At 37.8% G+C, this 15,471-nt stretch overlaps 1 protein-coding gene across 1 annotated transcript; it reads right to left on the bottom strand.

Moving 5' to 3' along the window:
- Positions 1–7,971: 7,971 nt before the first annotated feature.
- On the bottom strand, positions 7,972–9,209 carry LOC149208350 (pentatricopeptide repeat-containing protein At2g03880, mitochondrial-like). The gene is made up of 5 exons (XM_089398311.1): positions 9,046–9,209; positions 8,793–8,962; positions 8,576–8,699; positions 8,265–8,394; positions 7,972–8,112 (listed from the first exon to the last, which is right to left on the bottom strand). The coding sequence occupies exons 1-5, from the start codon at positions 9,207–9,209 to the stop codon at positions 7,972–7,974; spliced, it is 729 nt and encodes a 242-aa protein (XP_089254437.1).
- Positions 9,210–15,471: the final 6,262 nt, after the last annotated feature.

Below are 15,471 nucleotides of genomic sequence, written 5' to 3'. Positions count from 1 at the left end.
GTGAGAATCGTTCACAAAAAAAGTTGTGAATAGTGTAGGACACAAACCTCAAGTACAAGTTCATGAAAGGAGCCATTGGCTGTTAGGAGGCAAATCTATGGAGCCCTAGTTCAGAAGTTGCAAATTGGCAAATTTCAGTGGAAAAAAGGAAGATCTAGAAGACCCAATGTGCAGACTTCTTAATGGAGCTAGAAGGTTGCTAGTGGGTAGATCAGAAGGCCAAAGTTCAGTGACACTAAAGGAGCAGTGATCAGTGATAGTGGCAAATTGGACAGGTTGCAAAGAACCTACAGATGTGTTTTAGGCACGTGGACTGAAAGGGTTGCGGGGTCGCCACATCAGCAAGTAGGTAAAGTGTGTCATGTTCAGGGAATATTGGTGGTCAAAGTGACCGACACCAAGCCCTAGTTGTGTCCTTTATCAGGGTTGTATGTAAGGGCCAAGATCCCTAGTACGGGAGCCCTATGACAATTGTATTCTAGGTTGTAATATAACATGTAGTGGGTTTGAAAAGTTAAAATTTTCATGTGCACTAGTTGATTCACTAATGTGTGTAGATTTCGCTGTGAAAAGTGTATTATTGTGGCATTTGAGTGTGATTGTGTCAAAGACTTTAAAATCCAAACTAGATATTCTAGTGCCATGGTAAATCAACATGGTATCAAAGCTACTTTGAAGGGCCAGTGGATCAGAGCGTGCACAGTGGAAGCATGATGAGCTACTGGAGATCATGTAGATCCAAAGCATGTCTAGCTTCAGAGGGAGAAACCCTATGGAAGTTTGAGATCTTCAGGTTCTGATGAGGCAAATACACTATAGAGATGGTGTGATCCATCCTACAGTGTTAATTTTAGGAAACGATGGTATGTTCTATACTTTAGAGCAATTTTACTTCAATTTATTTATTAGCCCAATATCAATATTCAGATTAGCAATCAAGACAAACAGTAAAATCAAGAAAATCAGATTAGTAAAATGCAGATATAACATAAACATAAACAGTAGAAGACAAGGCAAGACAAGAGGACACAAGATGTGGCACCAGCCAGGGACAACCCCAATGTGGGGAAACCCTTGATCAAATATTCTTTTAGTCTTCAATAGTTCAGCACTGAGAGATAGTATAATCTACAAATTTGATAATTTACAACAGCAGCAAAAGAGACCTAACTAGAAAAGTCAATGTTGGTCAACAAGGCAGATTTGACCCTCAGCAAATCGGTCAACTTCAGTCAACTTCGGCCTCCAAACAACAAGATAAAATAGCCCTCAAAACAGTCAAACTCAACCCAGTCAAAGTCTGGTCAAACAACCCACCTGTGGCCAACCCTAGCTGCAATCAATGTTGGTCAACAGTTAAGAAAATTGGTCTCCTGAAATTTCGGCCTCCTGAAATTCCGCCCCTAAAATTTCGGCCACCTAAAATTTCAATGTCCTGAAATTTCAATCTATTGAAATTTCGGCATCCTGAAATTTCACTCTCCTGAAATTTCTCTATACGTAGCAAATGTTTCAAAAATATGATGGTGGTGATTTGAGCTATTGCATGAGGACTAGCTTGATGTTTTTTACCCAAACATCTAGGTCAAAACACTTTCAGGGGTTGCCTCAAGCTTTCCTTTTTGTGATTGTGTAACAAAATCAATTTAATATTTATGTTCCATCTACTAAAAATAAAAAAGGAAACTGTGATTAAAAATTAGGAACTACATTTAATATTAGTTGTGGACTCTCAAATTATTCTAAAAGACACTTGTAGAAAGTTATGATATTATGTTCTATGATCATCTATCTCTTGCTCTATGTTTACAAATTTTCATTTTATCATATAAATTATAAATTAGTTTGATTTGCATATTGTATATGATTTAAAGCTCTACTCTAAACGAATCCCCAAATCCTATAATTTTGAAAGTTGCCCCACCAGCACCTGACTCACACTTGCAGTCATATTTCTCATGAAATCGATATGTACCAGCCTACAGATGAAGCAAAAAGATCACTGATGTTTTAATTTATGTCAAGTGAAATCCAACTGTATATGTCAAGGCCCGAAATGTTTTGAATATATTTTGAGTGTATTGTGCTTTTCCATGATCATTACAGATTTCACATTCCAATGCTTCCAACAGTACACATTTTGGATGACCATTATTTCAACATTTCAAATGAGGCACATTTTCCTTGCATTTAGTTTGAAGTTTTACACACACAAATATTTTTCTCTTGTTGAATTATTTTTTGTAATTGTTATACTCGGAAAACTTGATAGTTACACCCAAATGGACAATCTTGTAAGAACTATGCAAATCTTCTTGAAAGGACCAATCACAAATATTCACATCCACATAAGGAAATAACTATCCAAATTTATAAGAATTTAAAAAATCCATGACGCATGACCATATCCTTCAGTGTCTATAATCAAACATTGATTTCTTTCCCTTCATTATATTTGCAATAGAGCAGAATATTGTGAGATATTGAAGATGACCCCAGGAATGAAGCTCCAAGTAAAAACATCAAGACAAAATTTTCGCTGAAATGATAATATCACCTGCAAATATCGTAATATTTTCATCCCTGAAAATATCATGATAACCTCTTAGATATCGAGTATTATTGCAAGGCGAATAAAAATCCCTGAAAAATATCATGATATTCTCTTAGATATCGAGATATCATGAGGGTACCATTAGACTTTGCCATCACCTTGTTTTTTGGAGTGGGGATTGAAAATTGAAAATTTTGAATATTTTTGCATTTTTTTTAATTTGATCAATATTTTCCTAATGTTGCCAATATTTTCTTTTCCAGACCCTCAATGATCTTTTCACTGATGCAATGTTTTCAATATTAGTCTTCAATAGTTTAGCAAAGAGAGATAGTACAATTTTACAAATCTGATAATTTACAACAACAGCAAAAGAGCCCTAACAAAAAAAGTCAACATTGTTCAACAAGGAAAATTTGACCCTCAGCAAATTGGTCAACTTCAGTCAACTTTGGCCTCCAAACAACAAGATAAAACAACCCTCAAAACAGTGAAATTCAGCCCAGTCAAAGTCTAGTCAAAAACCCACCTGCGGCCAGCCCTAGCTGCAATCAATGCTGGTCAACAGTTAAAAAATTCGGTCTCCTGAAATTTCGGCCTCCTAAATTTCGGGTTCCTAAAATTTCACTCTATTGAAATTTCTATCTCTTGAAATTTCGCTCTATGTAGGAAATGTTTCAAAAATATGACGATGGTGATTTGAGCTTTTGCATGAGGACTAGCTTGAGGTTTTTAGTCTAACCAAACATCCAGGTCAAAAACTTTCAGGGGCTTTCCTCAAGCTTTCCTTTTTTGTGATTGTGTAACAAAATAAATTTAATATTTATGTTCCATCTACTAAAACTAAAAAAGGAAACTGCTATTAAAAAATAGGAACTAGCATTTAAGATTATCTATGGACCCTCAAATTATTCTAAAAGACACTCGTAGAAAGTTATCATATTATGTTCTATGATCTATCTCTTGCTCTATGTTTACAAATTTTCATTCTATGATATAAATTATAAATTACTAGTTTGATTTGCGTATTGTATATGATTTAAAGCTCTACTCTAGACGAATCCCCAAATCTATAATTTTGAAAGTTGCCTTACCAGCACCTCACTCACACTTGTAGTCATATTTCTCATGAAATCGATATGTACCAGCCTACAGATGAAGCAAAAAGATCACTGACGTTTTAATTACGCCGTAAGGCGTTCCCCTCTGAAATCAACTCCCTTCTTGTCCATCTGTCATAACCATGCCCCGTTTGATTATATGTTAGACGATTGAAAAGCATTTAGCTGTTGGATCCTGCAAAGGTGGTTTGGAAAGGAGTTGTTAAACCCTAACCATCACTCCCGAACGATTTCGACTTCACGTCTTCCATTGCAGGCAACCGAGGCTCACAGGGGATCTTCCATTTCTCCCGAATGGTTTCAACTTCACGTCATCGGGAACAGATTTGATTTCGCCTCGTCAATTGCAAGCAACAGTGGGCGAGATAAACCCTTTTGGTATACATTCCATTTTGTGGGTATAAATCCTGTACACAATGGAAATTATGCTGGTGAGTAAATGTTGTCCCATTTGTTTTGCGATCACTGGTCTTCAGAGGAATTTTAAAGATTGCAGGAACAGTAATCACAAAAATATTTCTCACGTTCCTGTATGTGATCAGAAATTTACAATATTATTGGCAATTTGGTTCTATCTGTCACTAAAAATGTAATGCAAGGCTAGGAGATTTTGGGCTTGCTCGGCTTATAGAGCACAATAAGAGCCGTGATCCAACTTTAACAATAGGAACAATGGGGTACCTTGCTCCTGAGTATTTATTCACAGGAAAGGCCTCAGACAAAACGAATGTCTTGGAAGTCGTTTTGGAAGTTTCTTATAGAAGAAGAGCTATTGAGGTGGATACGCGACCTGGACAGAGCAATTTGGTTGATTGGGTTTGGGGTTTGCATAGAGATGGGAAGCTTCTTGAGGCCTCAGACTTAAGTTTGAGAGGAAACTTTGATGAGAACGAAATGAGAAGAATGTTATTGGACCGACAATGATGTAGGTATTGCATATTTTGAGTGGAGAAGCTCCAATTCCTCATGTTCCTCGGGGCAAGCCTAACAAGTCATTTCATTCTAACCTTCTTCTGAGTCTTCAAGAGGTTGTCTCTGATTGTGATCAGAGCCAGGTTTCTAGTTTGTCCATGAGCATCAAGGGCTATACTTGAATGTGATTGATAATCTTTTAGAGTTCAGTCAATTCATTTTGATGAGAAGGAAATGAGAAGAATGCCATTGGTTAGACTTCTCTGTTCACATCCCGATCCTGGAGCTAGATTGACAATGATGCAGGTACTGCATATTTTGAGTGGAGAATCTCCATTTCCTCATGTTCCTCAGCGCAAGCCTAGCATGTCATTTCATTCTAACCATATTCTGAGTTTACGAGTTCTGTCTATTTCTTGAATGACTTGAGCTCTACGCTATGGCATGTCGATCCGCTTTTGGTCTAATCACTGATCCCAGGTTGAAGTAAGGTTGCATTGTTTATTAGTATGATTCATTTTTCTACATTGTTCTGTTGCTTCGTGGATTATACATGCCCATAACAGGAAATGCATAATGCAACTTCCTCATGAAAAAATATAAAAAAATTAGCTGAGAATCTTTTGAAAGAGGTAAATTTCTTTAATTGTATATTGTGGATGCCAATTTGGGTTGATCCTAGGCTAGTGGTTGAGCTTGAGCATGAACCTGCAGCAATCACTGAATGCAATGCATCACCCTTTTCTTCTCCACTTGTAAGTTGAAACAGTTTTCTTCGTCTCCGTAGAACCCATTGCTGACTACAATTTTCTTTAAAAACGAAGGCAGCGACTAGCCTCTTGCAGTTTTCTTTCTTGACCTTTTTCAGGTTTTTCCCTTTCTTGTGTTACTTTTAGGAAAGAGTTTGGTCCATATCGGTTGAGCTGGTCCAAAGGTTCAGGTCCACCCGGACTTGAGCCAATTCCAACAAAACCTCGTAATTATGAAGTTATGAACCACAGTGGGTGGCCATTGCAAACCTCACAAGGCATGCTCAGAAAGTCGGTGCCTAATATTCACAGAGTTATTTTTGAGCCCTGATCTTTGCAGCACAAAATCAAAATCAAAAGCTCAAAAAGTATGGGTTTCTCAATTGTAATGCAACCCTAGCCTAGCCATTGTAGAGGAACCAAATTTGTAAAGGGTTAGTGTTTTATAGTCTGTCATAGGGTTTCAGACACGGTTTCCAAGGTGCCAATATCAGCCCCGGGTATGTTTTAACTTTGTACATGTCCCAGATTTTGTGCAAATTTATTATGCGTAGTTAGGCATTTGAAGTGAAATAGGCGATCTCTTCTAACCTCATATGGCTTAGAAAAGCCTAAAATTAGTCAATAATAATTGTCCAATTGTCTAAGAAAAACTGCATATGAACTGTAGCGAAGAATTATATTGACCTTATTAATAAAAGTCCTAAAATAGGGGTTAAATACTCACAACGGTCATAGTGGTAAAGCTAGACATTACTTGTCTAAGATTCTATCAGAGTCTGATTAACAATCAGCTTCTCATCTGCCATGAAGCTATGAGAAGGGCGATCAAGCTTCCTTGTTTTGTATTTCATTTCAATCCATTTGTCTTTAGCATAAGCGATGGTGTATCCACTCTCTGTGGGTATTGTTGAAAGCAGATCAAAGTGTCACGGCTAGCAAATGTCGCTAACAAAATTCTTTGTCAGTACCTGACTAGCGATGAGCTTCGCATTTATAATGAAGCTATGAGAAGGATGATCAACTTCCATGATTTGTACGTTCTTTCAATCTATCTACTCTTTGACATCAATAGTGATGTTTCCTCACTCCAACTGGATATGTTGTAAATGGTTGCAGCAATAAGTCAGTAACATGCAGATACATGAAGCATACAGGTTGTTGGGAGCTCGACTATAATAGAAAGAACCATTCAATAATGAAGGTAATACCATAACAATAGGGTTAAATAATTATTTTTCTGGAGATCTCTGGCTGGTGACTGCTTTGCACCTAACAGAGACAATACTCTAATTACGGCAAGTTCTATTTAGTTGTCTACAAGTGTTGATTGCCACCATAGACACCAGCATTGCAAATTCAGTACATTACAACCAAATCTTTCTCAAATATGTCCGTAGTCAAAAGAATATTTGTGACACTATTTCAGCCTTCCTGCAATTTTCTAAGAGGCTTAAAGGATTCTACCAAGATGGTCGGTGTTTACTGATCCATATCAAGTCTTTTGCTATAGCCATAACTCCACTTCAAACTTTTGTTGTAGTCATAACTCTCTTTGAAGTTTTATGACAGGCCCAAAGCCTCTGTATCTGCTGGAACAAGTTCCCTCATCTAATACTCACATTTAAAACTAGAAGAGAACCATAAATTGTAAGTTGTAAATGCAGCAGACACACACAAGGCACAATTTTTGAAGACCTTCTAAGTGCCTTCGATCCTCAAAGTTATATGCCAATGTACTGGATCTGGTCGTCACCATCCAGATCCCTAGCTCCAAGATAACTACTTAATTTTGCAAGCAAGTCCACTATTTTATTGTATGTCCTGGACCACGTTAGATTACAAAGCATTCAATTTTTTTTAATGAAACCAAAGGCTCCATTTTGCAAATCCGTATCTTTTGGTCCCCTATGTTCCAAGTGATATAATCATATATCAAGGCTCATGACTAATCATATATCAATAATTTAGCAACCACCTGGTTTTAATTCTAGAGAAATATCGTTCCTCCAACTGCTGTGGTTTCTTTTAGCTGCTTCATCACAAAATTTAAAAATCCGTTTACTTGTTTTTGAATTTCTAATATAGCAGATGCCTTGATTCTCTACTTTTATTGACACGTTTGCTCCAGTTGCAGCGTTTTTATCACAATCTACCCCTCATATTCAATCTAGATCCTGTACTTAGTCACATCCAGCATTTTGGCCGATATGGGATTTGCAAAGAAGATGGCAATGATTGAAATCTATTTATGAGATCTTGGAAGAAAATCCTACTCCTGGCAAGTTGAATTCTCCAAATGATATATTTGCACAGAATATCATCAGGTGATTAATGTTCCACTCCAGGCCAAAAATATTTACTAACCCCACCAGAAGTAGGCATTAGCAGATGCCAGAAACAGATAACAATAAATAGTCCTGGCAACTAAAAGCAGGGCTATCAATGAACATGACTTAAAATGATTATCTGGACTTATGTTTATGTTTCATTTTCCTTCAAGTCAAGAATAGTTCCACTATGACCATCCATCTTTGTAAGAATATAAACTGTCAGCATTCTAGAAAGTAATTTCTTGTGCAACGATCTTAGATAAAGTTGGTGGCAGAAGTGCAGTCACGACACAAGAAGATTCTTAAAGATCCACACAGAGCTTCCCTGTCATGTGGTTGACAAGCCCGAAGGCCAAGGCCAGCTTCTTCCTCCGGTTCCACAAATTGTTTTCCTTTTGCTCCTCCTCCAAATCATTTAGCACAACATAACCTGCAGCCTTCATCTGCCCAGACAATTTATCTAACATTGCATATATTTCCTGTACTTCTAGTGTGATTTGTCTCCAACATGAAAAGTATGAACTGGTTTACTGATCTCAATCCAACTGCATCCAGGATCCCTTTTAATCTTCTTGTTTTCAATGACTTTCCACACCTTTCCAGGGTGATCCCTTCCGCCAGCTGTACCATAGATGTATGACAGGAGTACATAAGGTACGCCGTCATTAGAGTTCAGATTAAAACGACGCTCTGCCACATGGTCATGTAGCTCTTTATTGTTTTGGCTTTTACACACACCAAGCAAACACCTAAACACCGAAGCATTAGGTTTTATTGGTATTTTATTGATGAACTCGTGTGCCTACTTCAGGCACCTAGCATGCCCAAGAAGGTTAAAGATGCAGCAATAATGGCACCTCATGCAATCAAAGTATTGCAGACCATCATCCACTAGACCTGAATCACAGAAAGGTGACATCAATGGCCTCGTTGCCACAACCGTTCATGGCATATCCAGAACACCAAATATCGTTGACGCATTTTGTCGGCGGGCAGTCTCTATACTTCACGTTGGCATACATGTCCACAACTGCACATCCCACAAAAACATTATACTGAAATCCACCTCTAACTACTTCTGCATGGAACTCCCCACCCTATCCCAGAGCCGCTAGGAATGCACACGCCAGGAAAACACTGAACAAAGTTTTGTGCACTAGACTTACAGTCGCCAATTTCATCTGTTGAAAGAGCTTCAGCGCTTTCTCGCGATGCCCATTCTGTGCATATCCAACAATCTTCTTATTCGGCGGAACCAAATTTCGTTCAACATTTTCAAGAGTTCCACGGCTTCTTCAACAAGCCCATTTTGCGGATTTCCTGCAAGCATGCAATTCCAGAAAACCCAGTTTCACTTGGGTATCATGCGAAACAGCCTCGGGGGTTCGTCAAAACATCTATTATGGGCATATCCTGCCATCATCTTATTCCACGACAACACATCTCGTTCAGGCATTTTCTCAGACACCTTCAGTGCCTCAGTGACAAACCAGTGTGTAAATAATCTCCAATTAATGTATCCCAAGAGACCGCATCTCATTGAGGCCTTTTATCAAAAAGATCGCGTGAAAACTCTCTATTTCCCACATTTTGCATAAACGTCAACAAGGGAATCCCCTGCACAGACATTTGACATGAACCCACAACTAATTACATGTCAATGTATCTCCTTGCCCAGTTCAAGAGCACTCAAAGAGGCACACCGGGAGAGCACTTGCAAAAGTACATTTATTGGGTTCAAATCCTACTCCTTGCATGTGGTACAACAGTGCCAATGCTTCCTCGGCATTCCCATGTCTGGCGTAAGCTGTAATTGCCACTATCCAGGAGGCACAATCGCGCTCCGGCATCTGACTGAAAACTCTGCCAAGTCGCCAGGCTCTCTAATTTCACATACATGTTAATAAGCGCGTTCTCTAAGAATTTGTCTGGAAAATTCCCCATTTCAATCATGTGTGTATGAACTGATTTACGTTCTGGCGTTTCTTTTTTTTGGTTGCAACCCATACATTCAAGAAAGAAGCATATGTAGAAGAGTACAGAAGAATCCGTGTTGTTGGTTAGTAACATCTAAAAACCTAAGCGCTTCTTTTCAATCAACCCAACATACATAGCGTTTTGGGGTGATGCGGAGAATGACGTTAGCAGTAATTGCGCTAGGTTTTAATGACATCATTCGTAATAATTTTTGTAGGCTGAAGTTGAAGCCTGGGGAGCTAATGGACGCCATTCCTTTTTGTCACCGCTGTGTTGTTGATACGCAATCTTTTAATATATACCAACACACGGAAACAACTGGTCCCCTCTTGTCCATCTGTCATAACCATGTCTGGTAAGATTATATGTTAGACGATTGGAAGACGTTTAGGGGTTGGATCATCCAAAGGTAGTTTGGAAAGGAGTTGTTAAACCCTAACCATCACTCCCAAACGATTTCCTTCGCGTCTTCAATCGCAGGCAACCGAGGCTCACAGGGGATCTTCCATTTCTCCCGAATAATTTCAACTTCGCGTCATCAGGAACAGTTTCGATTTCGCCTCGTTGATTGCAAGCAGCAGGGGGCGAGGTAAACCCTTTCCACAACAAAGAGCTCAACAATGCTACCAAAGGATTCAACACGGCTAGAGTTGCAGGTCATTGTGCATTTGGGACAATTTATAAAGGGATTCTGCCTAATTATGGAGCTTTGGTGGCAGTGAAGAGATCTACCTACAACAATAAAGGGAAATATGAATTTCTTGCAGAGCTCTCAGTTATAGGACGCCTTAGTCATCGAAACCTATTCCATCTGCAAGGATGGTGTCATGAGAAAGGAGAGATTCTTTTGGTCTATGATTACATGTCGAATAGTAGTTTGGATAAGATCATTTTTCAAGAAGGTAGAGGACCGGTGCTGTCACGGGAAAATAGATGCAAGATAGTGATGGGGGTTGCATCTGCATTGACATATTTACATGGCATATGGGAGAAACAAGTGGTTCACAGAGATGTTAAGTCTAGTAATATAATGTTAGATGGAACTTTCAATGCTAGGATATTTTGGGCTTGCTCGGCTTATAGAGAACAATAAGAGCCCTGATGCAACTAACAGTAGGAACAATGGGGTACCTTGCTCCTAAGTATTTATTCCCGGAAAGGACTTAGACAAAACATACGTCTTCAGCTTTAGGGCAGTTGTTTTGGAAGTTTCTTGTGGAAGAAGAGCTATTGAGGCAAACATGCGACCTGGACAGAGTAATTTGGTTGATTGGTTTTGGGGTTTGCATAGAGATGGGAAGCTTCTTGAGGCCTCAGACTTAAGATTGAAAGGAAATTTTGATGAGAACGAAATGAGAAGAATGTTGTTTGTTGGAATTCTATGTTCACATCGGTTCCTGGAGCTAGACCGACAATGATGCATGTATTGTAGATTTTGATTGGAGAAGCTCCAATTCCTCATGTTCCTCGACGCAAGCCTAGCATGCCATTTCATTCTAACCTTCTTCTGAGTCTTCAGGAGTTTGTCTTTGATTGTGATCAGAGCTAGGTTTCCAATTCCTCTACGAGCATCAAGGACTATTCTTGAATGTGATTGATAATCTTTCAGAGTTTATTTAGTTCATTTTCCATTCCCCTAATTTTCCATCTCTTCTTGCTTTCTTTGGAATACAAAAGTGCATGTATTACAAGAAAATGGGTCACCAATTGCATTAAGAAGCTAGTTTCTCAAAGCTTGATGATATTACTGCATGGATATTCAATACAGTCTCACCTGTTGAGTTATTAAGGGCAGCTAATTCCACCTTCATTTGATGATTCCAAAGAGAGATGTAAAGTCTCCATAATCAATGACTCTCAGATATGTGTGCTATGCAAAATTTTTTAACAGATTCGTTTCCCATTTTGACAAATAGAATTTGATTTTATGTAGAAAAAAATGGTTGAATTTCTGAAAAAAGGTTTGAATATTTGACATTCATTGTTGCATTTCTAATAGGACGTATAACAAAAATAAAAACAAAACCTATCTGCATGCATGCATATTTTGAGTATGTACCACACCAACAACGGTGGACGCCTTTAACTTCCTAGGAATTAGCTACGCAATTTCATGCACAAATTATTGAACTTAGAATTTTATTGGAGGATTTGAATGCCACCTACAAGCAAAGCACATTAGATTTTAATACGTCTGATCCTGAAAATATTATTCACATGTGCTTCGGAAGATGATGTCAAAAAATACAGAGACTCTGCCTACTGGATTGTGCTTCTTCCCATTACAACTTGAGTGAAACTGAAAATTATTCATAGCTAAGACAATATTCGCATTTTTTTCGAAGCAAATTATTACTTGAAAAATTTCCATGATGCGCAAAATTTCTGAGGTCTCTGAAAGGATTATTCCGGCTTGGAGGAAAAGGATTCGACTGGAACAAAATATTCTTCCTATAAGTAAAATTTGTTCAGGGTTAATTGCCCTTCCAATTTCACGTGTAAATAATGGTATACATTCCATTTTGTGGGTATAAATCCTGTACACAATGGAAATTATGCTGGTGAGGAAATGTTGTCCCATTTGTTTTGCGATCAATGGTCTTCAGAGGAATTTTAAAGATTGCAGGAACAGTAATCACAAGAATATTTCCCAGGTTCCTGTATGTGATCAGAAATTTACAATATTATTGGCAAGTTGGTCCTATATGTTACTAAGAATGTAATGCAAGGCTAGGAGATTTTGGGCTTGCTCGACTTATAGAGAAAAATAAGAGCTGTGATCCAACTTTAACAATAGGAACAATGGGGTGCCTTGCTCCTGAGTATTTATTCACGGGAAAGGCCTCAGACAAAACGAATGTCTTCAACTTTGGGGCAGTCATTTTGGAAGTTTCTTATAGAAGAAGAGTTATTGAGGTGGATACGCAACCTGGACAGAGCAATTTGGTTGATTGGGTTTGGGGTTTGCATAGAGATGGGAAGCTTCTTGAGGCCTCAGACTTAAGATTGAGAGGAAACTTTGATGAGAACGAAATGAGAAGAATGTTATTAGACCGACAATGATGTAGGTGTTGCAAATTTTGAGTGGAGAAGCTCCAGTTCCTCATGTTCCTCGGGGCAAGCCTAACAAGTCATTTCATTCTAACCTTCTTCTGAGTCTTCAAGAGGTTGTCTCTAATTGTGATCAGAGCCAGGTTTCCAATTAGTCCATGAGCATCAAGGACTATACTTGAATGTGATTGATAATCTTTTAGAGTTCATTCAATTCATTTTGATGAGAACGAAATGAGAAGAATGTCGTTGGTTGGACTTCTCTGTTCACATCCCGATCCTAGAGCTAGATCGACAATGATGCAGGTACTACATATTTTGAGTGGAGAATCTCCATTTCCTCATGTTCCTCAGCACAAGCCTAGCATGTCATTTCACTCTAACCATATTCTGAGTTTATGAGTTCTGTCTATTTCTTGAATGACTTGAGCTCTACGCTATGGCATGTCGATCCGCTTCTGGTCTAATCACTGATCCCAGGTTGAAGTAAGGTTGCATTGTTTATTAGTATGATTCATTTTTCTACATTGTTCTGTTGCTTCGTGGATTATACATGCCCATAACAGGAAATGCATAATGCAACTTCCTCATGAAAAAATATAAAAAAAATTAGCTGAGAATCTTTTGAAAGAGGTAAATTTCTTTAATTGTATATTGTGGATGCCAATTTGGTTTTTGCAATGTTCCAGGAAGTTCAAAATGGCCATTCATAAGAGGGTTTCTTTCAATGCCAAGAGATTAGGATTCTTATAGCATACCATTTTTGAAAATTGGTAGAGGTTGGTAAGCTTGAGTCTCAATTTATTTCAGCCATTATTTTACTTTTTTGTTGGAGGTTTGACACAAAAGATTACTATTTGAAATACGTTATCTATTTTACAATTGATGAATGTGATAAAGGTTGGCTTGAACCTTGAACCTTTAAACTGTATTTCCTTTATCTTGGTTTCTATGGGAGATCATGTGCAGAGGAGACTCAAGGAAGGACCATCAGTGGAAGAGGTATGCTACCCAATGTAGATGCTTATGATTAATTTGTTGTAGATAGATGTTTATTTTCATTGATTAGTTTACAGTTATTTCCTTTGATTAGTAACATTATTCCCCCCGAGGGAATAAATTGGTCCAATTGGCCAAAAGAGAGGCATTGATATATCCAGAGATATATTTTCTGACCATTTAACATGTACACAATTACATGCTATATCCTCTTTTATCTAGGAATTTTGGTAGGTCCAACATTGTTCAATATGTTTTAGTTCCATCAAATTTTCTTATTCTATGCACAATGCTTCATGTTTCCCTTGATTGCAATTTTAGTCTCCTTTGCTAGTAGTTCATTTTTTTTGAAGTTCCTCCAACACTTAAATTTTCATTTATATCGTATGCTTCAAAAGTGCTATAGTCTTTTCCTTTATCTATTACCAGATTACGATCAGATAGGTCACATTACTTTTTATCTTCCACAATGTTGGGCTTGTACAACACCTATGTTTTATTTGTAAGGAGACACCACCCAATTGGTATTGAAAAAATGTAGCCTCCTGCATTATTGGTTAATGCATCGTAAGCCTAAGCCTATAGTAGTATGTGCTTCTTCTTCCTATGTAATGTTTCATCTTCTTTCTCATTGCACTAAGACAAGTGAGATCCGTTCTACAACCCTGTATGAGGGAGATGTGTAATACCAAAATCAATGATCTAACTACTAGCATAGACAGTCTTATTAAACTGTCAATATTTATTGTATGTTTCATGTTATTATTGCAGTATTTTGTTAGTTGATTACAATTTTTTATTTTGTGTTTAAATTGGAGTATTTGTGAGTTGACATTACACTGATTCGAATTTTAATTTTGTGTAGTCAGTTGTTATTAGTTGTGAGTCATTAACATTGAGAATGATTAATGCTAAGGTTAGTATTGATTCATGCTTTAAGTAAGTCATTAGTATGATTTCCTTAGGTAGTCGTAATGACTAATTTTCATATTTTTGAATGTTCATTGACTGATTGCATTGATGCTTAGTGATTACTAGTGATGAATCACATAGCATTATCAGTCTTGTAGGATTGTTAGATTTGTATGTGAGTGCTAAGTGTATTATTGAGATTCAGTTATGTACCTATCATGGAAATGGAAGTGAATGACTTACTTAAGCAGTTGAGTATAATGCATGTTAATGCTAAGGTTATTTATCTTTTATGGATGGGCTTAAATGAAGCAAATTAAATTAGGTGCAAAGTAATGATGGTTTATCTTTTGGGATTCGTTTTATCTCAAAGGCCGAATCTAGCCCATGAAAAGGAAGGATATTCTCCGAAAGAGTGCATTTGTCATTGAAGGATTTCATTTTCCATTCAAAAGAAGTGATCTCGCTGTTGGCATAGACAATTTTATTAAAATATCCATATCTTTTGCAGGGATTGGATTCATTACAAGTTTGCAAGTCCCATTGGAGAGATTGGCTCTGATTTTGCTTTTACAGGCCCGCTTCTGTGAATGTTAGAGAGGCAGCAGGTTCTTGCCGGCAATCAACAGCTTCAGCAAGCCAACCACCCACTTTTCACCTCAGGTTTGACTGTTTCTTCCTACCTAAGGTCTTGTGTGTGTTGATATATAAAAAGAAACAATCAGGATGCCTTAAGATTTATTTTTCATGTTAATGTGGATCAGTAATTCATTACCAGATAGAATGTACTTCTCATCTGCTCTGGATCTTGACCTGAATGTGCTTGCAATTCATTGAGTGTAGTGGGCAAGCCCTTATTGTCT

Source organism: Pinus tabuliformis, chromosome 1_2 (assembly GCF_031772625.1).
Source record: "Pinus tabuliformis cultivar Carrire ecotype Pingquan chromosome 1_2, CPIR1, whole genome shotgun sequence".
Lineage (NCBI taxonomy): Eukaryota > Viridiplantae > Streptophyta > Pinopsida > Pinales > Pinaceae > Pinus > Pinus tabuliformis.
The sequence above is the reverse complement of the archived record's forward strand: the minus strand, read 5'-3'. Positions and strand labels throughout refer to the sequence as shown.